Source organism: Alternaria rosae, assembly GCF_020736505.1.
Source record: "Alternaria rosae strain MPI-PUGE-AT-0040 chromosome Unknown BKA58scaffold_1, whole genome shotgun sequence".
Lineage (NCBI taxonomy): Eukaryota > Fungi > Ascomycota > Dothideomycetes > Pleosporales > Pleosporaceae > Alternaria > Alternaria rosae.
Window position 1 is genome coordinate 3,112,922 of NW_025763570.1, and position 25,026 is coordinate 3,137,947.

The 25,026-nt window shown below is 51.8% G+C and overlaps 10 protein-coding genes and 1 non-coding gene across 11 annotated transcripts; 7 read left to right on the plus strand and 4 right to left on the minus strand.

Moving 5' to 3' along the window:
• Positions 1-391: 391 nt before the first annotated feature.
• Positions 392-1,496, minus strand: BKA58DRAFT_19842 (uncharacterized protein). Its single transcript, XM_046165779.1, has one exon. It carries the CDS (start codon positions 1,262-1,264, stop codon positions 641-643), a length of 624 nt encoding a protein of 207 aa, XP_046031357.1. The 5' UTR covers positions 1,265-1,496; the 3' UTR covers positions 392-640.
• A 2,164-nt stretch (positions 1,497-3,660) lies between these two features.
• BKA58DRAFT_t5 lies at positions 3,661-3,758 on the plus strand. The gene has a single exon. It is a non-coding gene; the product is annotated as a tRNA-Val (tRNA).
• Positions 3,759-4,656: 898 nt separating this feature from the next.
• BKA58DRAFT_447109 (uncharacterized protein) lies at positions 4,657-8,554 on the plus strand. The gene is made up of 2 exons (XM_046174215.1): positions 4,657-5,933; positions 5,967-8,554. Exons 1-2 carry the CDS (start codon positions 5,009-5,011, stop codon positions 8,462-8,464), a joined length of 3,423 nt encoding a protein of 1,140 aa, XP_046031358.1. The 5' UTR covers positions 4,657-5,008; the 3' UTR covers positions 8,465-8,554.
• Positions 8,555-8,821: 267 nt separating this feature from the next.
• On the minus strand, positions 8,822-10,058 carry BKA58DRAFT_396761 (uncharacterized protein; the record flags this gene model as incomplete). Its single annotated transcript, XM_046171381.1, has 3 exons — positions 8,822-9,343; positions 9,397-9,914; positions 9,968-10,058. 3 exons carry the CDS (start codon positions 10,056-10,058, stop codon positions 8,822-8,824), a joined length of 1,131 nt encoding a protein of 376 aa, XP_046031359.1.
• Positions 10,059-10,584: 526 nt separating this feature from the next.
• Positions 10,585-12,269, plus strand: BKA58DRAFT_373394 (class II aldolase/adducin domain-containing protein). The gene is made up of 2 exons (XM_046169219.1): positions 10,585-11,516; positions 11,567-12,269. The coding sequence occupies exons 1-2, from the start codon at positions 10,811-10,813 to the stop codon at positions 11,845-11,847; spliced, it is 987 nt and encodes a 328-aa protein (XP_046031360.1). The 5' UTR covers positions 10,585-10,810; the 3' UTR covers positions 11,848-12,269.
• A 273-nt stretch (positions 12,270-12,542) lies between these two features.
• BKA58DRAFT_396763 (uncharacterized protein) lies at positions 12,543-12,924 on the plus strand (the record flags this gene model as incomplete). The annotated part of the gene is made up of 2 exons (XM_046171382.1): positions 12,543-12,863; positions 12,907-12,924. 2 exons carry the CDS (start codon positions 12,543-12,545, stop codon positions 12,922-12,924), a joined length of 339 nt encoding a protein of 112 aa, XP_046031361.1.
• On the minus strand, positions 12,774-14,883 carry BKA58DRAFT_373397 (major facilitator superfamily domain-containing protein). Its single transcript, XM_046169220.1, has one exon. The coding sequence runs from the start codon at positions 14,634-14,636 to the stop codon at positions 12,951-12,953; it is 1,686 nt and encodes a 561-aa protein (XP_046031362.1). The 5' UTR covers positions 14,637-14,883; the 3' UTR covers positions 12,774-12,950.
• A 604-nt stretch (positions 14,884-15,487) lies between these two features.
• BKA58DRAFT_306222 (acriflavine sensitivity control protein acr-2) lies at positions 15,488-16,999 on the plus strand (the record flags this gene model as incomplete). The annotated part of the gene is made up of 1 exon (XM_046167103.1): positions 15,488-16,999. The coding sequence occupies one exon, from the start codon at positions 15,488-15,490 to the stop codon at positions 16,997-16,999; it is 1,512 nt and encodes a 503-aa protein (XP_046031363.1).
• Positions 17,000-18,147: 1,148 nt separating this feature from the next.
• Positions 18,148-19,242, plus strand: BKA58DRAFT_305862 (glycosyl hydrolase family 76-domain-containing protein; the record flags this gene model as incomplete). The annotated part of the gene is made up of 1 exon (XM_046167080.1): positions 18,148-19,242. One exon carries the CDS (start codon positions 18,148-18,150, stop codon positions 19,240-19,242), a length of 1,095 nt encoding a protein of 364 aa, XP_046031364.1.
• A 66-nt stretch (positions 19,243-19,308) lies between these two features.
• Positions 19,309-20,113, minus strand: BKA58DRAFT_20147 (uncharacterized protein). Its single transcript, XM_046165836.1, has 2 exons — positions 19,548-20,113; positions 19,309-19,487 (listed from the first exon to the last, which is right to left on the minus strand). The coding sequence occupies exons 1-2, from the start codon at positions 19,970-19,972 to the stop codon at positions 19,376-19,378; spliced, it is 537 nt and encodes a 178-aa protein (XP_046031365.1). The 5' UTR covers positions 19,973-20,113; the 3' UTR covers positions 19,309-19,375.
• Positions 20,114-21,804: 1,691 nt separating this feature from the next.
• BKA58DRAFT_464437 (ribonuclease H-like domain-containing protein) lies at positions 21,805-25,026 on the plus strand. Its single transcript, XM_046174911.1, has 5 exons — positions 21,805-22,019; positions 22,070-22,463; positions 22,515-22,846; positions 22,905-23,774; positions 23,825-25,026. Exons 1-5 carry the CDS (start codon positions 21,975-21,977, stop codon positions 24,662-24,664), a joined length of 2,481 nt encoding a protein of 826 aa, XP_046031366.1. The 5' UTR covers positions 21,805-21,974; the 3' UTR covers positions 24,665-25,026.

The window sequence follows — 25,026 nt, forward strand, 5'->3', positions numbered from 1 at the left end:
GACCACGCAACAGGGTCGTGTTTCACGCTCCGCACCCGGGACCCTGGACCCTGAACCCGCAGCGTTGCCAAGAGCTGTAAGTTACGTTACTGAGACTTTAATGCGACTTGTGACTAGACGTCGATATTCATTGTGGAGTTGATGGCGACGAGGGTAAAACGCTCAAGACGGATAATGCGGATGCTGCGTTAATGGGTGTCGGTGGTATGAGTCGTGGCGCGGTGGAATGCGAGTTACTGCGTCGGAAGGAAGAGAATAGCGGGCTTGCTTTGCGCAATGCAGAAGTTGAGATGCTGTTGTGTTAGCGGAAGGTGACAAACAAAGTGCGCAAGCGATGCAACTTCATGTTGGAACTGAGGTCTGATCAAATAGTACTTTATTGAAATCTTGCGACGTTTTATCTCATCTTCCATTGCCTTGTTCGTCCGTCCATCCATCAATACCGTTACCCAAAAACTCCTCATCTTCCGGTCCGCAGTACGCGGGATCCTGCTGATGCTTGCTGAAAAGAAAACTCGCGCTCGGAACATACAAGATCGAGCTTGTGACATGATTGTCGTATATAACTTCTCCTCCCATGGCGCGTGATGTCTTTTGGAGGGAGACGATGCTAGCTGAAATGCAAAGTCGGGTATAGTGCTCAGACTTCGGTGATGGCGACCAAAGTCATCTTGGGTGCGTCCTCTTCCTCGACCACCTCGTCGCGCTTGCGCTTCTCGGCAGGGGCGCCAGCGGCGGCAGAGTCCTTGGGGACGTTGACACCGGGGTTGACGAGGAGACCGACACCGGCGTTCTCAGTGCCCATCTCGACCTTGGGCATGTCCTTCTGGGCCTCCTTGGCGTAGCCGAGAGCAGCGTTGAAGCCAGCGAGGTCGCGCTTGATCCATTGCATGGCCTCCTCGACGGCTGCCATCTTGGGCTCGACGGGAGCACGCTTGCTGATGATGTCGTTGACGGCGCGGCGAAGGTTGGATCGTTTAGCTGCTTCTCCTTCAGCTGGTTGTTCTTGAGCTTGCTCGCCTTCAGCTGCGGGCTGTTCGGCGGCCGGTTGTTCTTGCTGACCTTGTGCTGCGCCCTCCCCACCGGCGTTGGCTGCGGCTCCCGAAGCGAGCGTAGCCATCAACTCTGAAGCTGATTCTGTTGATCCTAGCGAGATCTCTCCATCACCGACTACCAGGGCAGGCGAGTAGGCACCCAAGTTGATGTTAAGGGGGACGGCAGCGACAGTGGCGACGAGCGCGAAGAGGACGTGTTGAGGAAGCATGTTGTCGGTTGGGTGGTTGGATCTTTCGATTAAGTGGTAAAGTAGTGGTGGGTGATTGAAGTTGGATGAACGATTAGATGATCAAAAAATGTACTAAGTGATAGAAGTCGCCCGGCGACAGAAGTGAATACTAGTTGGTAGTGAAATGAAGTGAGTGACCGGACTGGAGAATAGAAGAAGTGGGTTTACTGTCTTCTTATACGCAAACCACTGTGTCTCCATAGACTCCATAGCCATGGTATCGCAGGCCCACCGTCGTTACTCGCCAAGATGAATTAGCCGCAATTGTAAAGGCATGAAACTTTCTTGAGGCTACGCCAAGTAGCGGCAAGCATAGCATGGCAGAGCTTTGCCTTCGAGAGCCATGCCAAGCTTCTCCCGCTGTTTGATGTTGGGTCAAAACTTTTGTGATGCGGAGCCAAGGTCGGATAAGCCTGGGGAGCGACCTTAGTTACCGGGGCTAATGCATGGTTCTGGTACTGCAAGTGGGCCAGTGACCGCGGTCCTGAGCCGTGTGATTAGTCCAGGCCTCAACGTGACCATGGATGAGTTCCTCCTCGAGTGCACGTGGAGAACGATCTGCCTGAGGCACATGAGGTCAACTCCATGTTATGTGAACGATGCACTTGTCACACTGGGGCCCAATAATGGGTCTTGGAGTACTGATCTTCCGTCACTGACGCGTACCACACATAAATCCTCTCGATTTCTTGACATCTGGCCAAGCCCAAATCTAAAGCCCTGACAGCGGTAGAGGGAGTCTGGATAATGCTTAGAGCACCAAGCCTATAGCTTCTCGTCCAGGCCGATTTGCCAAGTACCGGTGGTATACAGGAGGTGACAGAAGGGGCGAATCGAGGGGTCGTCTACCTGAAGGAGCATCGATCGCCGGATTTTCAGGCGCATACGAGCAAGATGCGACCCTTAGGCAGACCTCCACAGCGTTCGTCTGGGGCATAGGGGCCAGACTGACAGGGCTCGGCGATGAGCTTCGAAGGGGCAAGCCTTGATCGCAACACTTGGCGTCTTGAACAAGTGGAGTTGTAGATACCTGAGCGGAGCCAAGTGCCGGGGTCGCAGCCTTATAGACGCGATGTGAAGTTTGAGATGTGGTCTGCTTTTAGGCTGTGGTTTCCGTATCGGCCTTAGTGCGCTACCCCGTGGCTGGAACTCCTACGGAGGTGCGACAAATCGATGTCTTGGCTGGCGGGGACGTCGCTGGATTCGCATCGTCTCCAGACTCATGCAGGAAGCACAGCGTCAGTCTCGGAACGCTGCCTGTCATGGTACTTGTCGTGAGGAACGGTGCGCGCGTGCAGCTGACGTGTGCTTGCTCGAGCGGGACCGTGCTGCAACCCACAGCCTAGATGCGCTGAAGTCGATCGATTTGTTCTTGGCTTTAATTTCACGCGCAGCTTGGCTCTTCAGCGGCATTGAAGACTGGACTCACCGTGTAGAAGTTGGCGATGAGGAAGACTTCCAAGGTTAGGGGCATTGCAGGTTTGTTACCGTCGGCGCAGCTAATCCCGCTCCGCGATCTCCTGGGCACGTGTGGACGCGTCTAGAATTACTGCAGCACTGACGACTACACATACGGTCAATTCCACGCGCAAAGTACCCCATATCTTAATAGATCTATTGTCGCAATCGCGGGCGCGAAACAGCCAATATCACGTCGACTACGCTTGCTCGATGCGCGATCAGCAACAGCCGTTGGTCGCCCAGCTGTACCAAGCCACGTTACAGCTCCCGCCCGAATGGTAGCTTCCAGCCGCGTCGCGCGATGCAGACCGGCCGCCTGTCTGTTTGCTAGCTGGTAGGTACCCGTTCCCAAGCTGTCGCTGAGCTTGGTAGCTGAGCTTAGTGGCAGCAAGTCGCGCGCCGAATGTCTCAGGCAAGAATTGGAATCTTGTTACGGCAGAAGACTTCCGACCACGAACACGCATTTCTGTATCGAAGGCATCCGCTTCGGACCAATTAGTCTTCTCTGGTCTCCAGCAAAAGCAAGCCCATCGCTGGGAATAGAAGTTAGCGGAATTTCCACAGACATAGCTTCGAAGCCCATTACGCAGCCTCAATGATGGTTTCGCGATAGACAACACAAACGTACTCGGACTGGCCATACTTGTTCGCATGCCCATTAAATGTCAAGCGAACCTATCACGACTATACTCCATTCTATCGCACCATGGTAGTCTTTAGTGGGGCGAAGTTTGCCGACCCACTCATCACGACCGGATAGCAACTGGTTCAGCTTCTCTGCCCCGCACCACAGAAACTTTTCTATCATGCCGTCAGCGTCTTCATAGGTTGCTAGGAGAGCTCAGATCATCTCGCTCTGCGGCAAATTAGTAGCGAACATTTTGCGGTTATTTTCATCTTTGGCCATCAATCACGGTTCGTTGGTGTAGTTGGTTATCACGTCAGTCTAACAAAGGCCCTCAAAAGCCTGTTAGTACACTGAAGGTCCGGAGTTCAAACCTCCGATGAATCATTCTGCTGGCGCTTTGGTATTATCGGTTTGGTATCAATAGCTTTAGGGTTGTATCTTGGGTGTCCCCCCTTTGATACCCACCCCTTTGGTGTTCAAAACTTTGGTGTTCAACACCGTTGAAGCTGCCTCTTTTTTTGAAAAAGGAAAAAGAGAAAAGAGAAAAGAGAAACCCATTGTCTCTGGGAGATGCTGATTATGATGCTCTTAGTGTATGCTCAAGGTTGTGGAGCAACTTCTGCCTCATGCCCGTCACTGTTGTAATCTCTCCAGGACTGAGGGCTCTACACATTTACCTATGATGGAGGGCTAAGGATGCTCTCGCTATCAGTCTTCATCACTGCTAAAACCGAACAGCAATCTTTGAATTTGAGCTGTGCAATAGCACGAACAATCCTGTATTCGTAGCACAAAGCATACTACACGACAAATTGAACGATCATGGGGTTTGTACATTTCGAGATCTTGAGCGCAACGTTTTTGTTGGGCTCGGCACTTTTGAAGTGGAAAAATTTGCTAATCGTTCTATGGAATTCTTAGAGTGCAAAACTGGATAGATTACTATCTGTGAGATTCTTTGCGAAAGATACGTTTACCTTACTCTATCGGGTATCAAATCTAACGTGTAGTAATACATCCAATCTTGTGAAGGTCGTCCTTTGATAACCTAAAAGTTGGTTCTCGGGAACGAGTGAGTGCGATTGACGGGGTTGGTGTGATAGCACAATTAGTCGATCGATGTAATATTACGAGGGGATGATAAACAAGCATAATCCTTAGATTAAATACTAGAGTCTTGTACGAAGTTAAACACAGCGACTGTAAGAGTGCGCTATCTACTAGCTATATACTCGCGTAGTAGTTATAGTGACTCCTAGCGGTAGTTAGGATAGTTGTGATTGCTCCTAGCAATAATTTCTTAGCGTAGTAATCAGTTACGTGACTGCTGACAGTTATTGTTCTGGAGGATTGTCATCCTGGCTCTAAGTCGTGCGGCGCGGCTGCGGCGTGGTCGCAAGCGTTTTGACCTAGGGTCGTAACACCTAGCTACGACGTGCGGAAACGTGCAGCAAGGCAGGGCAGACATGTGCATTGCCGCTGCGACCACTGTGGTGGTAAACAATGCAGTCAGCGCAAAGCCCCTCCGCTCCTTAGCTGGCCGAGTAGCACTCTCATCTCAAATCAGGCCCATCTCGTTTTAATACTGGCATTTCAAAGACCCTCAGCGTACTTGTGCATCACCGCCAGCTATCATGGCTACGCTCGACAATCTCAAGCGAGCTTTGGTGCAAGTCGCCAACGCCACAACCTCTGTCGCATCTCCCCGGAAACCCTTGACCGACAAGCAATACGTAGCCGGTTTCGAAGCCTTCGTTCAAGGACCCAGCTGGGCGACCTATCGCGACTTCATCATCCCGGAGTTGTCCTACCTGCTAGCTCCACTACACCAATCAGACACGTTGATAACGGTTCTAGAGATCGGTCCGGGTCCTAAAAGTGTTCTCGGTCATCTACCTGAAACCTTGCGAGGGAAAATCGGAAACTACACGGCTTTCGAACCCAACGCTTTGTTCGCTTCGAAGCTGGAAGAGTGGTTGAAGGGCGACGAGAAGACGGTCACTACCTCAAAAGCTCCGTTCGTACGCTTGGAGAGTGATCCTGTTGTTCATCATGCTCCATTCCATTCGGAAGACGACACGATTAGTGGTACCAATATCGAGAAGTACGACATTGTTCTCTTGTGCCACAGCATGTACGGTATGAAACCGGCAAGCAAGTTTGTTGAACGCGCTTTGAAGATACTCCTCGACGGCGGAATCGTCGCAGTCTTCCATCGTGACGGAAATCTTCACATCGACGGCTTGGTCTGCCACCATACGGCTTCCTACCCCACCGGAGTTATCGGCGTAGCAGACAACGACGACGCACTGGACAGTTTCACATCTTTCGTCGCTGGCTTCACCATGCAAGATACCGACGAAGACAACGCTGTTCGAGCGGACTGGCGAAAGCTATGTCGTAATCTGGCCCGCCGAGATGACGCCTACCCCCAAACCCTCCTATTTAACGCACCTGAAGTCATGTTTTCTTTCAATCACCACGCCGACAAAGTGAAGGAGCTGGAGATGCGTGTGGGTCCGATGTTAGAGGAAAAACCGGTCAAGAACAAGCAGGCTCGTCTGCAGCGCCCCGCCGCTATTGTTAGGCCAGATACTGTTGAGAAGGTGCAATATTGCGTCCAGTGGGCACTCGACCATGGTCTTGGCCTGACTGTTGTCGGTGGAGGACACAGCGCACATTGCCTCAGATCCAATGTTGTGGGCATTGACATGAGTGCTTTCGACTCCGTACATGTACTCAAAAAGGTTGGGTATGAAGAGGACCAAGACGCCACCTCCACTCCACTGGTAGTCGTTGGGGCTGGATGCAAGACAGACGATATCATCGGCAGAACTCTCGATGAGGGCATCACAATACCTCTAGGATCTCGCCCAAGTGTTGGAGCCGGGCTCTGGCTACAGGGTGGTATAGGCCATCTTACCAGGCTACACGGGCTCACCTGCGACAATATTGTCGGCGCCGTACTCATCAGCGTGACTTCCGGAGAAATCTTCTATGTCGGCTGTGTGCCGATTGAGCATCTTCCAAAGGGGGTCCATCGTCCAGAGAATGAGATTGACATCCTCTGGGCACTAAAAGGTGCAGGAACGAACTTTGGTATCGTACTCAGCGTAACATTCAAGGCTTATCCCGCCCACACGTTTGTTACGCGAAACTGGGTACTCCCTCTGAGCGACAATGCCGAAGCCAAATGTAAAATCCGGGAGTTCGACGAAATAATCGCAAAAGGATGCAGCAAGTTCTGTTCCGCTGATGCATACCTATACTGGGAGGACGGACGACTCAACCTTGGGATCACAACGTTCGCCTCGACCGCATCTTCCCCATCGCCTATGACTATCATGTCCAAGCGTGAAGGCGATATATGGGGAACCGACAGCGACATCAAGATCATGAATGGCGTAGAAGCGTTCGGAGCCGAGATGTACATGTCCGCGATGCACGGGGGACATGGTGGCGGCAAGACGTCATCTTTCAAGCGTTGCGTATTTCTCAAGGATATTGGAGGGTGGGGAATCGCTCATCGCCTAGTCTCAGCGGTCGAGTCTCGCCCGTCGCCGTTCTGTTACCTCCATCTGCTGCATGGCGGCGGGAAGGCTGGCGAAGTCGCACCTGAAGCGACTGCGTTTGGTTGCCGAGACTGGGACTTTGCTTGCGTCATCACAGGGGTGTGGCCTCGGGATAAGGATGGCAGTCATATTGCGCATGCTTCCGTGCAGTGGGTGTACGAAATAGTCGATAGCTTGCTGCCGTTAAGCAAGGGCACGTACGGAGCGGACCTTGGACCTGACTCCCGAGATGCAGTGCTGGCGGATAAGGCGTTCGGGCCGAACGCCGTGCGCCTCGGTCGTCTCAAACGCCTGATGGATCCACACAACGTGTTGGCGTGGGCCTGTCCGTTGCCGAACCCCCCGTTGCCCAAACTCATCATTCTTGTTACCGGCGAACACGGCGCTGGTAAGGACTATTGCGCCGGTGAGTGGGTTGCTGTGTTCTCTGAACTACAGGGCGACGTCTCTTCTTCGAGGCACGGTATCTGCGTGCAAGCTGTGGGCATCAGCGACGTGACGAAACGCGAGTTCGCCGCCGCGACTGGTAACGACTTTCGCCGCCTTTTAGACGATCGCGCATATAAGGAGCAACACCGTCCAGCGCTGACAGCCTTTTACGAGGAACAAGTCCAGAAACGACCCCGACTGCCAGAAGAACACTTCCTGCAAGTTGTGCATGAAGCCGCACGCGCAGATGTCGATGTTCTGTTCATCACGGGGATGAGAGATGAGGCACCTGTCGCATCATTCTCTCATCTAGTGGCGGCGAGCAGAGTGATCGAAGTCCATGTTAATACCAGCAAAGTCTCACGGGTCGCTCGTGGGGTACGCACCGAGAAGACGACTGAATCTAAAGCTCCGCGACATTGTCCAAATCTGGCCTTCGTCAACGATACACTGGGAATGGGCGCAGCACGAGAATTTGCCAAGGCCTCCATACTTCCCTTCGTTCACAACGACCTACGGCGGCTGGCCGACATGGTACGCTCAATCGCGAACTTCCCCAAGCCGGGCATCCAGTTTCGGCATGTACTCGGAATTTCGCAGCAGCCAGGTGGCCTTGCTCTTTGCGCATCACTACTACAGAGTCACTTCACTGGATCTTGGGCCAATGTCGACGCCATTGTCTGTTGCGAGGTGGGCGGTCTCGTCTTTGCACCGGCATTAGCATCGCTGGTAGACGTGCCTCTCGTGCCAATTCGCGAGGCTGGCAAGCTTCCCCCACCCACCATCTCGACGACGAAAGATACATCGTATATTTCTTCCCAAGCTCCTGACCAAGCAAAGATTGGAAAGCGCATCGAGATAGAGCGAAACGCGATTATCGGCTCTGACTCGGTCGTGGTCGTGGACGATGTACTGTCGACGGGTGAGACTCTTTGTGCGGTGCTATACTTACTGAAAGAGGCTCGTGTAAAGAGTATCGCAGTCATGGTGGTCGCGGAGTTCCCACTCCATTGTGGGCGTAAATTATTGTACGATCGTGGGCACGGTATGGTGGATGTGCGGAGCTTGCTCATGTTTGGTGGTGACTAAGTAGTATGAGATGGCCTTGTTATCGAAACGATGAATGCATCGACTGAATCAGATAACATAAGTCACAGACCATGAATACCACGACGTGATTTTAAAAGTTCTGCTTATTCAATATGTGGCGGCCCCGTAGAGCTAATTGTTCCAAGGCAGAATTCACCCCTGAGGCATTCTGAACATGACAATATTGATACAAACGAGATTCTCATTACTGCTATTGACTGTCTGAGGCTACACCACGGTGAGAGCACTAATACCACTGCACTCGACTGCCCAATTAGACCTCAACATCTGAACAAAAGCTACCCGTTTCGGTTTGGATTATAGACAATGTGGTTGCCGTCATCACGCGTTTGTGGCTTACCACCCAGCGTACTCCGGAGGACAGTGGTATTCAGCCTTGGGACCCCCTTCGAGTTTGTCGCACCCTCTCGGATTCGATCGCGGCTTGCAGTCTCTTTGCTCCTGCCATTCCATGTTGTCACGCTTCGGATCAGTGTAAAAGCATTTGTCGATTGAGCAGTCGACGAAGGTGGTGACTCGGTCTGCTCTCCATCCGTGCAGTTTGGCGATTTCTTCATTGAAACCGTTGCGAAATGGTACGGTTCCGTACTCTGCAACGCCCGAATCCGAAAAACTTTTACATTCGTAGTTTTGGCTGGATGTCTTGTGATCCCATTCCAGTTTGACTTTGAGGACCATCTGAACTGGACCTCCGTTGGTCGGGTATACGATGAGCGCTCTGCTTGGAACGGTGCAAAAGTGCAAGTCTCTGTCACCACCGCTGTTATCCTTAAAGCCCCCATTTTTGTCTTTCGTGATTGTGAAGCAGTTCCGCGGAACCTCGGTCATCTTTTGGTAGACTCTAGCCATCATACGATACTATACGAGTGTTAGCCCTTGAATTGGATCATTAAGAGTGTGGTCGCGCTTACTCCCAAGTCCGGGAGGCCTGGAAACCCTGGATCGAAGTACGAGTGCTCGACTTCGAGATAGAGCGTCGAGTCTGTTCGGTAATTGTTGTCGCCATCTCTCCAAACCGCGTTGCGGATAGAGCATTCGTCCATGGTAGACCCTTTTTTACAGCTTTTGAGGACCGAGTAAATGCGTTCATACATTCGTTCTAATTGGAAGGTTCCAGCGTGGGTCGCTCCTTCGCCGAGACGAACATCAACTCGATACCAGTCTTTGAGATTAGGCCACTGCCCCCCGGAGGCGGTCGTGGCATCGTTATCATCGGAGCTGGCAGTCGACAACGTTGTGTTTGTGTTAGTGAGACCGTGGAGCTCGGCGATTAAACCGTCTTCGGACGAGATATCTTCTGATGATACCTGGGAACTAGCCGGGGTGGGAGAAGTACCAAGGATCGATGATTCCTGGGGAACTGTTTGCACCGAAGAAGTACGAAGAGTCGACACTTCTTGAGCGTCTGGCTGTAGGCTGGAGGAGATTGCTGTTGGACGTCAGTAGAGCGATTGCGAGCTTATCGACTGGTTTCCCACTCACCAAGGTTGTCGATGTCGATGACGTCCGGGGCTGCGATAGCAAGCACGAGAAGCGCGAGGAAGGCCCAGAGGAGGGAGAAGGTGCACTTCATGTTGACCCTGGTTGATTGCGCTGATTTTTGGGTTGCTGTTTGAGCTGAAGGTGTGGCAGGGGCGTTGATAAGGGCAGGAGAAGGCGTAATCATATAGTGCGCAGACGCCAGTCCGAGATAGAAGTGGACCCAGCTGCCTGGAGGCAAGGAAGTTGGTGCGGTGAGTGAGCGGGTGAGAAGGGAAGGAGCGGCCGCGACTGAGAGTGAAAGGGCAAGCGCGGGAGGGCTTATCAGGGAAAATGAGACTAAACGAATGAAGAGGTAGTAGCACTAGATCCTATAGCTCAAGCAATGATATGTATCCATTTTGACTGGAAGATGGAAGACATAGAAACTGGGTCAGGGCTTTTCAACTACGCTCGTCGCAACACAATTTGACAAGCCTCAATTTCGTATATTCCCAAGCAGTGTAGATGATACATCACAGTCACCCGAAAGCATGTGTAGTGCTTTCAAGAAATATCGAACATGGCTGCGAGGCGACTTCAGCAACGTCAGTCTATCGGGGCAGTTGAGGATCGAGAATGCTCTGTAGTTGGATAGTCAGCGAGTGCTGGGCGAGTTCCGCTTATGTCATCACCCATCAAGCCTCGGCTTGACCTCCGATGCCCATCTTCTCCTCTCTTGCGAAGCTCGCCAATCGCGTCCAGTGACTTCCAGGGATGCGCAGCGAACTATCCGTCATGTCATACCCGGCGGGGAAGCTGTTGTACTCTTCCACTGCCATAAATTGCTAACCTACAGCACTGACCATGTCTACAGCTCGCCTTCTTCCTTCGTCACTTGTGCGGGTCGCAGGGCCATTCACACGACGCCCCCAATGGCTCCACCCACGTATTATTCGGGCGCTCACAACGTCGTCGAAGGACCTGCATGCGTCCGTTGCGGCAGGTACGCGAGTCGATCATGCTGAAAGCAATGACAACCAGACCGTAGCAGCTATGGGCCGGACCAAGTCGGGCAAGGCCCTCAAAGTCCGCAAATACCCAGCCTTTGAACGCCTCGAAGACGAACGCCTCTACCGTAAACAGCATCTCGCGGCTGCCTATCGCATCTTTGCCTCGCGCGGGTTCGACGAAGGTGTCGCCGGCCATATCAGCGTGCGCGACCCAATACTCACCGACCATTTTTGGCTCAACCCATTGTCGGCACATTTCTCCCTGATACGTGTGTCGGATCTGATACTTGTGAATGAGGAAGGCGAGGTGGTGCACGGTGACCAGCCCATCAATGCGGCGGCTTTTGCCATTCACAGCGCCATACACAAGCGACGGCCAGACGTACATGCAGCGTGTCATGCGCATAGCGTACATGGCAAGGCCTTTAGCGCCTTTGGTAGGGAACTGGACATGATCACTCAGGATAGCATCCGCTTTTACAAGAGCCACGGCGTATACAACCAGTTCGGCGGAGTCGTGCTGGCCAGCGAAGAGGGCGAGAGGATTGCGGATGCCTTAGGTATAGACCCCCTTTACATTCATACTCCACGCTACTGATCACTTGCACAGGCGACGGCAAAGCAGCTATTCTCCAAAACCACGGCATTCTCACCGTGGGCAAGTCCGTCGACGAAGCAGCCTTCTGGTTCCTCTCCCTCGACAAGACGTGTCAAGCACAACTCCTCGTAGACGCAGCGGCCGCTGGAAGTGGACACAAGCCCAAGATCATACCGGACAGCGAGGCTGCCGAGACATACAAACAGGTTGGGACGCCTGAGAAGGGATGGCTGGCATTCCAGAGCTACTACGACGAAGTACTTGCCAAGACTGGAGGCAATTTTCTGGACTGATTCAAATACCCTATTGCTCACCGAGGCCAAAATAGCCAAAATGAATTGCGAGACCTGAGGCAATTGGTGGAGGCCCGGGTTGGCGCACGCGACGCGTTCAATTTAGTCTCAATAAGGCAAGCGTCAGTCGCGTCGACGAAAGTCGGCCTGTCTTCCGTTCGACAGTCATCTCATCCTAATCAGCACTATTGTCACGCTGCATGTACACTCACCTCTTCGTAGCTATGGCCGCTTGATATCTGTACGCATACTCACTGACCCCCTGACATGTTCGGCGATCCTTGGGGCCGTGTAGATTTGAAACCATGAACACTACACACCAGCAGCGCACATTGCACTATCCACCATTCCCACTATTGAACGTCGATTTCGGCATCAGCGAGGTTTAGCCGAGAGATCTGAATACAAAGAATATGTTGTCGTTCAGTGTGGATAAAATGGTTCTCCATTGTCATTGTCTCTAACATGTTGCTCAAACAACTTTGGAACTTCGTGGACACGTCGCTTTCACTTTTGCACATGTTTTGTCTTGCTACGTCATTTCATTGCTGCTATTCTACTTGCTGCATTCCTGCCCAGGTGTTCGTTCCCAGAACTCACGTCGCTCGCCGCCAACTGATCACTTTGGGCACAGCAAGCCGGGCCACACGTACACTCGGATCGGTATCAGCCTTCCCTCTACCCCACCTGGAACAATGCCGCCTAAGAAGAAACTCAAACCGACACCGGAAGCCGCGCCAGAGACACCGGTCGAGTCAAGTCGTTCGGCCTATGGCGACAGCCACGCAGCGACCGAGAAAGCCTTGCTATCCGCCCACTCTCGACACCTACGGAACGCCGACGTGATCGAAGAGCACATGGTTGTGGAGCTGTTGAAAGCCGTCCACAGCTCTGATGTCCACGGCGTCAGATATACACCAGAGTACCTCGCGGCTCATCCAGATTTCACGGGAGAGGACGCCGACGAGATATCATCTATGCAGGCTGCTATAAAGTCCCAGAGAGACAGAGATGAGGTGCGGAACAAAATTTTGGAAGACTACCGGATGTCGACTCTAGTCTCCAGCGCTGGAGTAGTGGAAATAGAAATCTTCAAAATTCCTTTACTCGTTCGTTTTCCTCCTCACCAGCTCGTTCTCCAGCTCGTCCCTTTCATCAAGAGTCAAATCACTTTTTGCCTTGCCAATCTTAACGCCCAAGAACATGATGATCAATCCCGCCCCTGCAAGTGCAGTTGCAAGCCAAAAAGCTACCTTGTAACTCCCCCTTCGTCCCCTCTCCTCCGTTTCGCTGACCGCTAGATCTGCAAACGAAAGGAAGACCGCGATACCCAAGAACAACAATGAATTCATGAAAGATCCTGCTAGCCCTTGACGCGCTTTTGGTAGTGACGTTGTGATGAAGATGTTGGCGACGTTATAGGTGATGTCAATACCGAGTGTAGCGCATATCATAGCGGGGAAGATGTAGGCCCAGTAATTGAAGTTAACAGGGAGAATGGCGAATAGAAGCGTCGATAGGATGTACGCGGTACCGCTGATGAGAAGGAGGATGCGGCCTGGTAGGAGGTGCAGAATCAGACCGCCGACGGTCGCTAAGATCAGTCCGCCAACGCACATGGGTGTAAACCATGCGGCGGTAAGCAGCGGACTGGCGCCAGCAACCTGTTCAATGTAGAAGCTGGCATAGAAGATGAATATTCCAAAGGTGCCGTATTGGAAGAACAACGCAAGCGCGAGTGGCTTCATACCCTTGACACGGAATAGGTCGGGGGGTAGGAGAGGCTGTTCAGCGACCCAGCCTTCGATGTAAACGAATATACCCAGGAAGATCCAACCGATGACGAAGGTGACGGGGATGTAAGGTGTCGCCCACCCTTGCGGCGCATGACTTCCATCCGTGAGTGCAAAGACCACTAGGACCAAACCTGGTACTACAGTCGCTGTGCCCCACCAGTCCATCTTCACGCCCTTTCCTTCCTGTTTCGCCTTCTCTTTCTCTGCTCTTGGGTTGGGAATGCAAAGATATGACGCAACGGCCACGATAGCGAGGATGATCGATCCAATCCAGAAGAACCAGCCCCAACTCATGAACTGTGCGGCGACACCAGCGAAAAAGATACCAGTGAAAAAGCCAACCGGAGCAAAAGCACCGTATAAGCTGAAGACGAGGTTCTTGCGCGGCCCAGGACGGTAGATAGAACCCAGCAGCATAATACCGCTAGGCAAGAAAGCCGCAGGACCGAAACCCTGCAGCGCTCGACATACGATAAGCATGACATAGTTCTGTGAGAAGCCGGCTATGATCGACCAGATCAAGAACCAAGCCAGCCCAATATTGAATACGGCATATCCTCCAAACATATCAGACAACCGACCAAAAGGTAGTAGAAAAGCTCCTGTTACCAGCGAAAAGACAGAGGCTGGCCACGTTTGCGCGTTGGAGGGGATATTGAGGGCGGAGGTCAGGTCGGGGAGCAGGATGTTGAAGCCGGAGATCATGTACTCGGCTACGAACATGGAGCCTAGAAGGGCGAAGCAGAACCCTAGTTCGTGAGGGAGAGAGCGGAAGGCTGAGGGACGTTCGCGGCCGAGCCGCTCGATGTCGGATGGGCTGTATGAGCCGCCATGTTGTGGTGGGCTTCCTTCTTCGACCTTCTCTAGCATAGGGCCTGGATTGGAGGATGGTATCGCGTCGCTTGGGGTATGTGCGGTAGTCTCCATCGAGTCGTTGGGCATTGTAATGTTTCCCGTGGTGGGCTGGATGGTATCAGGTGTTGTAATGGTCATCGCAAAGCCATCTAGATGTTTTGCCTTTGAATTGCCCAGGCACGCTAGGAGAGATGAGATTCTTCGAGTCGATATGGCAAAAACTTTGAACAAGACGACCCAATTCCATCACAATCTTCACCTTTTCTATATGCTGTGACCGGACTCCGTAATGACCGCGGCCATTGTTGCTATGTGTAATCGAAGACATTTACTCGGGTGCTGAGCCTCACAGGCATACAGGTAAAGGCAAATCCTAGCGGTGACCGTGACGTCTGAGCATAAAGCCGTCACGATGTGGACCCTCGATGCAAAGCTTGAGTCTTGGCTGCTGCATCGAGCCTAGACGAATCTATCCAGGTCTGGGGAGAACGGCAAGTCAAGCGAACCATGCGCGCAATTCCCCTCCCAAACCCGTCTTTGTCAGCGCCCGGAGACATGCGATTTGCTTGCTTCATCCTCGGGCTGCGCACTCGGTCAACATCGGTTTCTGTAGCTGCAGTCCGACAGGTGTGACGAAATCCTGCATCCACATCAGTCTTGAGGGCGTTAGTAACCCATTGAACCCGACCCTCCAACCGCCACAAGCAACGCGAAAGATCTCCACCCCACCAAACCTCGAGCACCTCAATACAGTCAACCGCCTACACATCTTGCATGGCGACCATCCAATGAGCGTGACGCCCTTCAATCTTCCGACCAAAGCGTGCCACAATTGCCGGAAGCGACGATGGAGGTGCGACCGGTCGCTGCCAAGCTGCCAGAAATGTTTGTCAGCGGGGACGGAATGTCTGGGTTATGGCAAGTTGTTTGTATGGAATCGCGGGGTTGCGAGCAGGGGCAAGATGATGGGGAAGGGGTATGAAGAGAAGATGGAGCAGGATGCTGGTGGTGCTGCAGCTGCGACGGAAGGGGCAGCCAAGACTCACGACGTACCGCCGAGGTTGGTCTGGGAGCACGAGGGCTCATCGCAACAGCACGAAGTACCGGATACCGAGTATGAAGTCGTGCCCGCCGGATCGGTGCCAGAGTTCGCCCGGATGTCCGCGCTGGAACAAGATCAGACGATGGCTATGACTGCTGGCGTGCACCGACAGATGACAGACCCTTTGGTCAACGATCTCGATCGCAACTCGCGATACTATCTCTACCACTTCGCAACACAGCTGTGCGAAGTCATGGTCGTGTACGATGAGCCTGGACAGAATCCTATCCGCGATCTCATCCCCGCCACCTCTGCCTACCCGCTGCTCTTGCAGATCATCGTCGCAAATTCGGCGTTCCACGTCTTCAACATCACACGCAACCCGATGGGCCAGTCAGCCTACCAAGGGGAGCGGAGCCCTACCGTCATGGCATACTACCAAGCTGTGAGCCGGTTTGGAGGCCCGCTGAAGTCGTCTTACAGAGATGCACTCGTGGCGAAGCAGCAGGCACTCTCCTTACTTGCAAAGAGCGTGACTTGTGTGAACACCTCAAACATTGACCTCATTCTAATCACCATCCTGCTCTTTGTCAACTATGCTCTAGTAGAGTCAGGCAGAGATAAGTGGAAAGTGCACATGGACGGTGCGCTGAAGCTCATCAAACTTCTGGGTGAGCCGGAGTATATACAACGGCCGATGAGTAGGCTGCGCCAGACGATTCTTTCAGACTTTCTTGTATTTCATATCCTCGGATCGACTTTCAGCTTCACGACGCTTCCCTCATTGATTCCAGAGACCATCGAGTTGGACCCGATTCTTCGGTACGCGGAAACGAATAACTATCTCTCCTGTCCTGGGCCATTGTTGCGCGTAATGCTCGAATCCTTCGCATTGCCTGATAGTCATGGGTCGCCGTCTGAGACCACCACGCCCATATATCTCCAAGAGCAGGTGGGCGTACTCCTGCAACGCGCGCTCGACTTCGATCCCATTGCATGGTCTTTTGAGTTTGAGCGTGCATCGCCATTCGACGATATACAGAAACGAATTCGAATAGCGTCCGCGCATCGGTCGGCTGTCTGCATCTATCTCGCTCGCGTACTACCTTCCACAAACCCTCTTCTCGACCCAGCCAGTGGCACGGCCCTCGTCAGCCTCACCGCTCTCGCTGACGACGTCGTCAATCACATTTCACATCTTGAACCTGGAGATGCACTCTTCAAATCCATCTGTTGGCCATTATTTCTTGCCGGCGCTGAGTCGGAGGATCCTAGTCAACGCGAGTGGATCATGAACACACTGGATGAACTTTACGGTCAGATGTTCTGGGGTTATCTTCATACGTCAAAGCGCGTGTTAGAGGCGATTTGGCGATTTAAAGACTCAGCTGGACCTGGTGCCGGCAACTGTTGGGTTGAAGAGGTCAAGGACCTGGGCAACGACATCTTGATCGCTTGAGTGTTTACATCGGTCCAAGACAAGATAGTAAGGTGCGAAACAACAAATGCGAACGTGCGATCGGGGATGTATGTGCCTGCCACAGAATGCCAGCACGCAGGCGTAGCGTTACCTGGGTGGTAGTAACACCACTTTGCAAACCCAGTACTTGGGTGTACCTGCCGTGACACTACGTCCCACGCATCGGCCGGATCCCCATTGCGAAGAAGCAAATTACTGCGGGGAGTCCGCAGGCCATTCCTAGTCATAACCGATGGGTGCGATGGCACCTGGACATGAACCAGCTAGTCTAGTCTGGTCGATCCCCGAGTGGTCGGTAGCGGGGTATTCGTCACGGGTACCTCAAGCTTCGGTGCGTTGTATTATACAAGCAGCTGGCTTCTCGAAACATGCAAGGCGTATCGCCACAGTTGCCTTATCACAGCTTTTGAGACTTGGATCGTATCTTCGGGTTGAGTTCAAAACCCATTGTGAGCTTCAGGCTGCTCCGACGCCAAGATCTACAAAGTGCTGCTCCCGCACACAACCTCATCATGCGCGCATCGCTTGCCATACTATTCCAACTCGAATGGGTCGCACATAACCTCTCCGCGGTACATGCGACACGTTTGCTTTCCAAGCAGTTATCAGCATCCCTAGATGTGCAACCACCAGAAACCGTACACCAGGTTGCTGGAATTCAGGTTCCATTGATCGACCAAAGGTAAGACCACATGAATCTTCTTTTACGAGAGTGAATGTTGCTTCCCTTGCGACGAATTCGCTCTTGCAAGTACGACGGCGCATGAGGGAGTTACCATTCTCGGATTTTGGCGGAGACTACTTGCAAGCCCTGCACGTTCTGGCTTATTCTTTGAACTTTGTTCATAGTCTGAGCAGCGTCTTCGATACTGTCCTATATTATCGGTTTCGAGTAGCATCAATGCGCACAGTTACTAAAGTCCGGGCTCGTCATGTTATCTACATCCTTCTTCCAGCTGCTCCTTCCCAGCTTCATGTTCATCGCTAAAGCATATGCGCAAAGCAACAGCAACGACGTATTCAGTTCCAAGGAGCGCACAAAGCTCGCGCTTGAAACTCTGCAATTGTGGTATAACACAAGTACCGGCCTATGGGAGTCGACTGGGTGGTGGAATGGCGCGAATATCATGACAATGATCGGCGACTATGCGAAATCAGATACTGGAGATGAAGCACTGCAGGATCTGGCAAGCGATGTCTTCGCAACTGCGTTGCTGAAGGCGCCGATTAAAAATCCAGAAGCGAGTATTAATGAGCTGTATGCTTATAGCACAACGCCTACTCTCAGCAACACAACTAGCCATAAGACTGGGTACACGAAGATACTCGATCCAGATACCAACGAACCCTACACATTCTATCCGCTTGACTGGTACGAAAATGGGAAATCATATCCCACCAGGCCAGATCCTCACGACTGGCTAGATGGCTACTACGATGACGACCTTTGGTGGGCCTTAGCCTGGATCAATGCATACGACGTCACGTCTGACCCCGCGTATCTCACCCTCGCGGAAGGCATATTTATCGCTGTATCGCGCAGCTGGGGTACATATTGCTCCCATGGCGGCATCTATTGGAATTGGGAAAAGGACTACGTTAACGCGATTGCCAATGAGCTCTTCTTCAACACAGCTGCGCATCTGGCTAATCGCGTCAATCACGATGAAAAGAAGACATTGTATCTGTATTGGGCTGAGAGAAGTCTGAGCTGGTTCCTTGGAAGTGGTATGATCAATGAGCTTGGTACTATCAACGATGGATTGACGGAAGATTGCGAGAACAACAACAAGACCGTTTGGTCGTACAACCAAGGTGTTATCTTGGGAGGTCTTGTCGAACTTTACCAAGCTTCGACTTCACCCAGTTTCGCATGCCTGGTTCTCGCATCGGAAATCGCGAATGCGGCGCTTGTCGCGCTTTCGGACAAAAATGGTGTTATACACGACGAATGCGAACCGAAGTGTGGTGGTGATGGCGCTCAATTCAAGGGCATTTTCATGCGCAATCTCGTCAAGCTTCATACTGTGGCGCCTGATAAAGCATTTTCAGACGCTATTCGCGTCAATGCGGCGTCTATTTGGGAACGGGATAGAGCGGTGACGGTTGACGGCTTACCTGTATTCAGCGTAAACTGGGCCGGGCCATGGGTTACTCCAGCGAATGCAAGCACGCATAGCTCGGCAATGGATGCACTTGTCGCTGATATAGTCATCGATTGAAATTCCAGGATGAAGATTGCAATGGAAGAAAGCCGCTCATATGATTCATGTTTATTGCTCACGGGTTGCGATTCCTTTTCGCGGACCGACCCATCGCTTTCAGCGCATACTCAGACATCTAAGTCTAGCACCACTACTGCGAAATGTCCTCGACTGTAATGCCGCCCGTACCGTTCAAGAAGTCCATCTTTCCAACATCAACGCCCTTCATCCTCAGTATGTCATACGCAGTCACGATGTGGAACCTACAACCATCAGCAAAACTTCCGCACGAGCCTGGACTCCCAAGCGAAATATCCACTTACCACATGTTTGGATGCGCAAACCTGGTCACATAATCCAGCGCCGGCAGCCTAATCTGCTTGACACTACCAAACTTGACGATAACCTCCTCATCATGCTTGCCCTCGAAGTCCTTCTCCGAGAAACCTTCAAGGTACTTGATAGTCTTCTCGACGCGAGCTAGTAACTCGGGGAAGGTCTGCTCTTCGTCGGGTAGAGTGATGCCTTCCAAGGCGGGGTTCACGCGTGAGGGGATGAACTTAGCGGCGTCGGTGAAACGGTAGACCTGGTAGCGGAAGTCCTTCATGTCCGGATGGATAGATGCCGTCAGGAAGTCATTGGGATCGGTGGCTTTGGCGTGCTCGTAGCCTTTGGTGATGAAGAAGTGTGCGTTCTTGAGGCCTGTGATGACGGGAGCGACGGCGATCTTGTGGAATGAGAGAGCCATGTTGGGTGGTGGTTTGAGGATTGAAAAAAGTGTTGAAAGGGTGAAGATAGTAATAGATTCTGCTTCTTGTTGTGTTGTTGATTGGAGCTCTAGGCGTAGTTGCACTGGCGGGGTAGTCGACTATTTATGCTCCACTTCTATGTATCTCGCACCTTCTCCCAGTCCATTGGAGTCCGTTCTTCATCAAGCTCTCCACGCTCCACTTGGCATCATCACTCCACCGTTCAGCCCAAAGCGGTCCGGTCTTACTCGAGGGGTTACACGACTGGCGGTGATTACGGCCTAGATTACAAAGCGGGTGGGTTGCAATCTGGTGGAGCCTCGAAATTGACCAATCAGATCATGACGCGATTGACCGGACCCACTTTCGCGCCGTCGGCCGCGAGGCATCAACACGCGAGATGCGCGACTACGGTGAGACTATCACAACGCAGGGCCACTATATCTCATATGCGCCCTTTTCTTGGACGTACGCATTGGCTCAGTTACATGAGTATGCTGACAAAAGTCGCAGAGTTCCGTGCGGTTTAGGCCTTTGGATGCTTGACATCATCGTATCAGACCTCTCTGGGTGAGGAAAGTGCGCCTCATTTTCCTTGTGCGACAAACATGCGGACAAATTCTCATGCGTTCCCCTCTGACGCTCAGATGTTATTCAACATCTGGAAGTTTCAGGAGGGTGTCTTGTCTGTCGGGTGCAAAGGCACCGACCTTGTTCTCAGAAGCCGTGCGTATGTGGGCAGGCTGCGAAGACCCTTCGTCGATACCTGAAGTTCGCGGTGGACTAGAAAATTATGAATGAGCACTCAATATTCAGTGGGTTTAAAATGTCTCTGTCGAAAGTCTTGGTGTCAAAGACAAGATGTGTTACTAAACCCTGAACGAAGCGCACACGTTGCCTGGAGACGATGATTGTCTCAGTCATGAGCACCAGGCCAGTGTATGACGTTTTCGATGATAGCCCAAGAAGCAAGCTGATTTTGACGTGTTCAAATGCCACAAATCATCTTATACAACCACTACTTAGAGCCCTTTTGGCATTACCGGTATCTTTGCGCGTGATCAAACGCATAGCCAACGGTTGATTTAGTGGCCGACTGGCCACCCCAAAGACTCATTTAAACAGGTTTCTGATCGGTATAGTCTATTGCACACCGCTTGTAGTGACTATAATGTCGAGTTACTTGGATGCACATGCATCGTTGATTGAGCAAGCTCGCCATTGTTGGTGTCACAATCTGCTTGCTCGAGCTCCAAACAACCACGAGCTTCGCCTATATCAAGGTCTCAGATTCTTGCTATTTGAGATTCTCTATCCGATTCCGTTGAACTTTTCGTCATTCAAAGATAGGGAGCCACTAATCATCTTTTTCTTTCGAACAGCTCATCACCAGAAGGGTCGACATGGGACCGAAACCAGCAAGCAAACCCGAACGAACACCCAAGTATGATGCGCTTCTTGGGACCATCGATGAGACCTATATCTCGCCACCCATAGACCGCCCTCCGGCTGTGCGGAAGCATGGTATATGCCCGAAGCTCGATGTATTTGCTGACAACCCAGCCGACGGTGCGACAATGATGGTTAGAAGTAACTACGTTCGAGTAACCAAGATACCCGATACCCTCCACGTTTACTCCTTGAAGTTCACTCGCCCAGCCAAGGATAAGGATCATGACCGTATTGAGTACAACAAGCGCCGCGAGATCCGTGGCGCCTTCCAAGCCTTGATCGAAGCAGATGCTCTGCATCTAAAAGAGAATGGTGTACAGTTGGTCACTGATTTCAAGAATCTCTGGACGACCACACCGATCAATGGTGTTTCTGACATCGATTACGTGTTTCATAGCGATGATTTCGAGTATGTTCAGCCAGATGGGAAGACGATCACCAATCTCAGAGCAGAAGTCCGTCATATTGATCACATGATTGGCATAGAGGAGAAACTGCAGACCAAACCTCTAGCGGAACTTCCCGAATACATCCGCGCTCTCAACGCCAATGTCGCGCAAGGCATTGTTAAACACCAGGAGACAACCGGAAAAGGTATTGACAGGGTGGGCGCTAACAAGTTCTACCTTGCTAACGGCTATGAGGAGATGCAGGGTCTAAGAGCAGTTCGCGGCTACTACACTTCGATCAGACCAGGAACCGACGGAACCCTTCTGAACATTAACCAAGTAACTTCAGCTTTCCTACCACCAATGAGAGTCTCGGACTTCATAGACGAGATAGGAGCACATGAGTTGTCGTACGTCAGCCAATTACTACAAGGAGCCACAGTCAAAATTCTGTACAGAAGATCGAACTACCACGGAAGCGATGTTGATTATAACTCACCCGCTGCTCGTCTCAAGACGTTCTTCCAACTCGGGAGTTACGATGCTAGGTTGCAAAAATTCTACGACTTGATGGACGGCGTAAATGGTCAGCCAAGGAAGACAAGGACTACGGACAAAGGAACCACTGTCTACGATTACTTCACCCAAAGTAAGTCCCTTGGATATGTTCATCTCGATGAGTGTTACTAACAAGTGTTAGAAGCGATGGTACACTTCCCAACCGATGCGGTGAAGGGCTCGACTGCGACGTACTGTGTCAATGTCGGCAAACGTGTCAAAATTCCGAACAGCGATGAGACTCAGCCGAACGATGAGATCATGCGACATCAGACTGAATGCGGTGCCCAGTGGATACCGGCTTGTTTACTCGAAATCATCCCCGGCCAGATCATTACGACAACACTAGGCAGCAAGCATACGAGGGAGATGATCAAGAAAGCCCTACGTTTGCCAGCTGGAAATTACGACCTCATCGAGAAAGAAGGTCTTGAAATTATCGGAGTAAAGACTCAGAGCGGCCAAGAGCCATTGGTAAGTCATGTGACGATTATAAGAGGCTTCTTAACCAACATGACTGACATGAACCAAGGCATCTATGGGCTTCGAATTCGGCAAAGAGCTCATTCAAGTGCCAGCGGTTACCCTTAAACAACCGACACTTCATTTCGCCAACACACCTGCTCCCAAGAAGTCAAATCTGAACACAAAGCCGATAGCAACCGCTTCCACTAAGACTCCAGATTTGGGCCGGTGGGACCTCAAGAACGTCGAATTTGCAGAAACACCTGTCAAACCTGGTAAACTCCACATGTTAGCGTTGAAAAACTGTTTTGGCACGCCCGACGTAACATCTGACGACCCCAAAGTCGGTAATGCCACCTTGAAGGAAGTCCACACCAAATTCCTTGCAAAGATCAAGGCTCATGGTATCAACATGGAACAAGGAACGACAGAATCCGAACAGTACGTTCTGAAAGGGTCTCCCATCACCAAAGCTCCGTTCGGCGACGAAGGTGTGTTCAGAAAGCTCATCAACTTCGCCCATAAGTCGAATTCTGACTGTAGCATCATCTTGATACCCGAGAAGAACTACAAGCTTTACGCGTTCGCAAAGCGAGTTGCTGATTTCAACCAGCGTCATGTTCTGTTTGCGGTGGGCTCAAAGTTTCTACAGGATGGCGCACAGCAATTCATGTCCAACCTGTCGTTAAAGATCAACATGAAGTTTGGCGGAGCATCACATCACCTTCACGCGCAAACGCTCGACAACCTCTTCGAGAAGACCGCAAAGCTTGGTCAGGCCATCAAGAACAAGACCATAATTCTGGGTGCCGACATTGGTCATTGTGGGACTGGAGGAAAAGATGGCAGCCCAAGCGTAGCTTGCGTGGTTGGCAGCGTCGACAACAAATTTATGACCTACCCTGGCTCTATGAGACTGCAACGAGAAGGCCAGGAGGTGAGTACAAAAATGAAATTTCTTCGCAGCTGGAATACTAATGACCACAGAATATCGAAAAGGAGCACCTCAAAACGATGATTCAAGAGCGTCTCTGGGCATGGAGACAAGCACACAAGCCTACAGCTTGGCCTACCCACATGCTGTTCTACCGTGACGGCATTTCCGAGAGTCAGTTCAAGCAATGCATCGACGAAGAGATCTCCACGATCAAAGACACTTACCGAAGTATGTGCAAACAAGAGGTTCGGTTAACTTTTGTGGTGTGTGGGAAGCGTCATCACACCCGGTTCTATGCTACCGAAGAAAGCCAGACATACCCTCTGACGGCCAACGACGACAGGCTGAACGGAAATCTCAAACCTGGGCTTCTCGTCACCGAGATAGTCACCAACCCCAAGCCTTTCAACTTCTTCCTCCAATCGCACCTCGCCCTCAAAGGCACTGCTCGGTCGGCTCACTACCATGTCCTAGAAGATGGCATGGAACTTGGCAAAGAGAGACTACCTCAGCTAACGATGATGCTCTGTTACGCCTTTGGCCGCTCCACCACTGGAGTCTCCTATGCCGCCCCTGCATACATAGCGGATAGGTTGTGCGAACGAGGTCGAGTGTATCTCCGCGCCTGGAACCTCGATCCTGACATGGCACCGACGTTCGCGATGCCAGTAGAGAAAGACAAGGATGGCAAGAACATACGTGTGAGTCAGGACAAGATTGATGAAGCCAAGAAACAATTTGCGAAGCAAATCTCTGAGACCCCGCCACTATGGGGTAGCCAATACAACACCGAGGTCACTTATGATAATGACTCCTGGCTCCGAGGTCAGCAATGGCTCAATCCCTGGCATCCTTCGCATAACGAGAGGAATGGTATGTTCTGGATGTGAGGGCAAAGGTCTGGCCGTTGATGGGGATGATTCGGACTGATTATGATCTCCTTTGTTTTGCGTTCATTACCGGTCACGCTGCTTTCTGTTTTCGCGATAGATCTCCTTGTTGTTTCTCTTTCTCTTATACTACTAGTCTTGGGCTCCAGGGCTGTCTCTCATTTCCTGTGTTGCGCCTCGCTGTTGCTTAGTTGTGGCGTGTTCGCCTTGCTTTACAATAGACACTCTGTCAACGACTTTGCTGAATCGATCATGGGCTCTGGGAGGAAAAGCTGCTCGCGCGTTATCGAATTTGTTTTGGCGTCACAAGAATGTTGTGATGGAACGGGTCTGACGCGCGACATCCACCCCACGTTCGCACG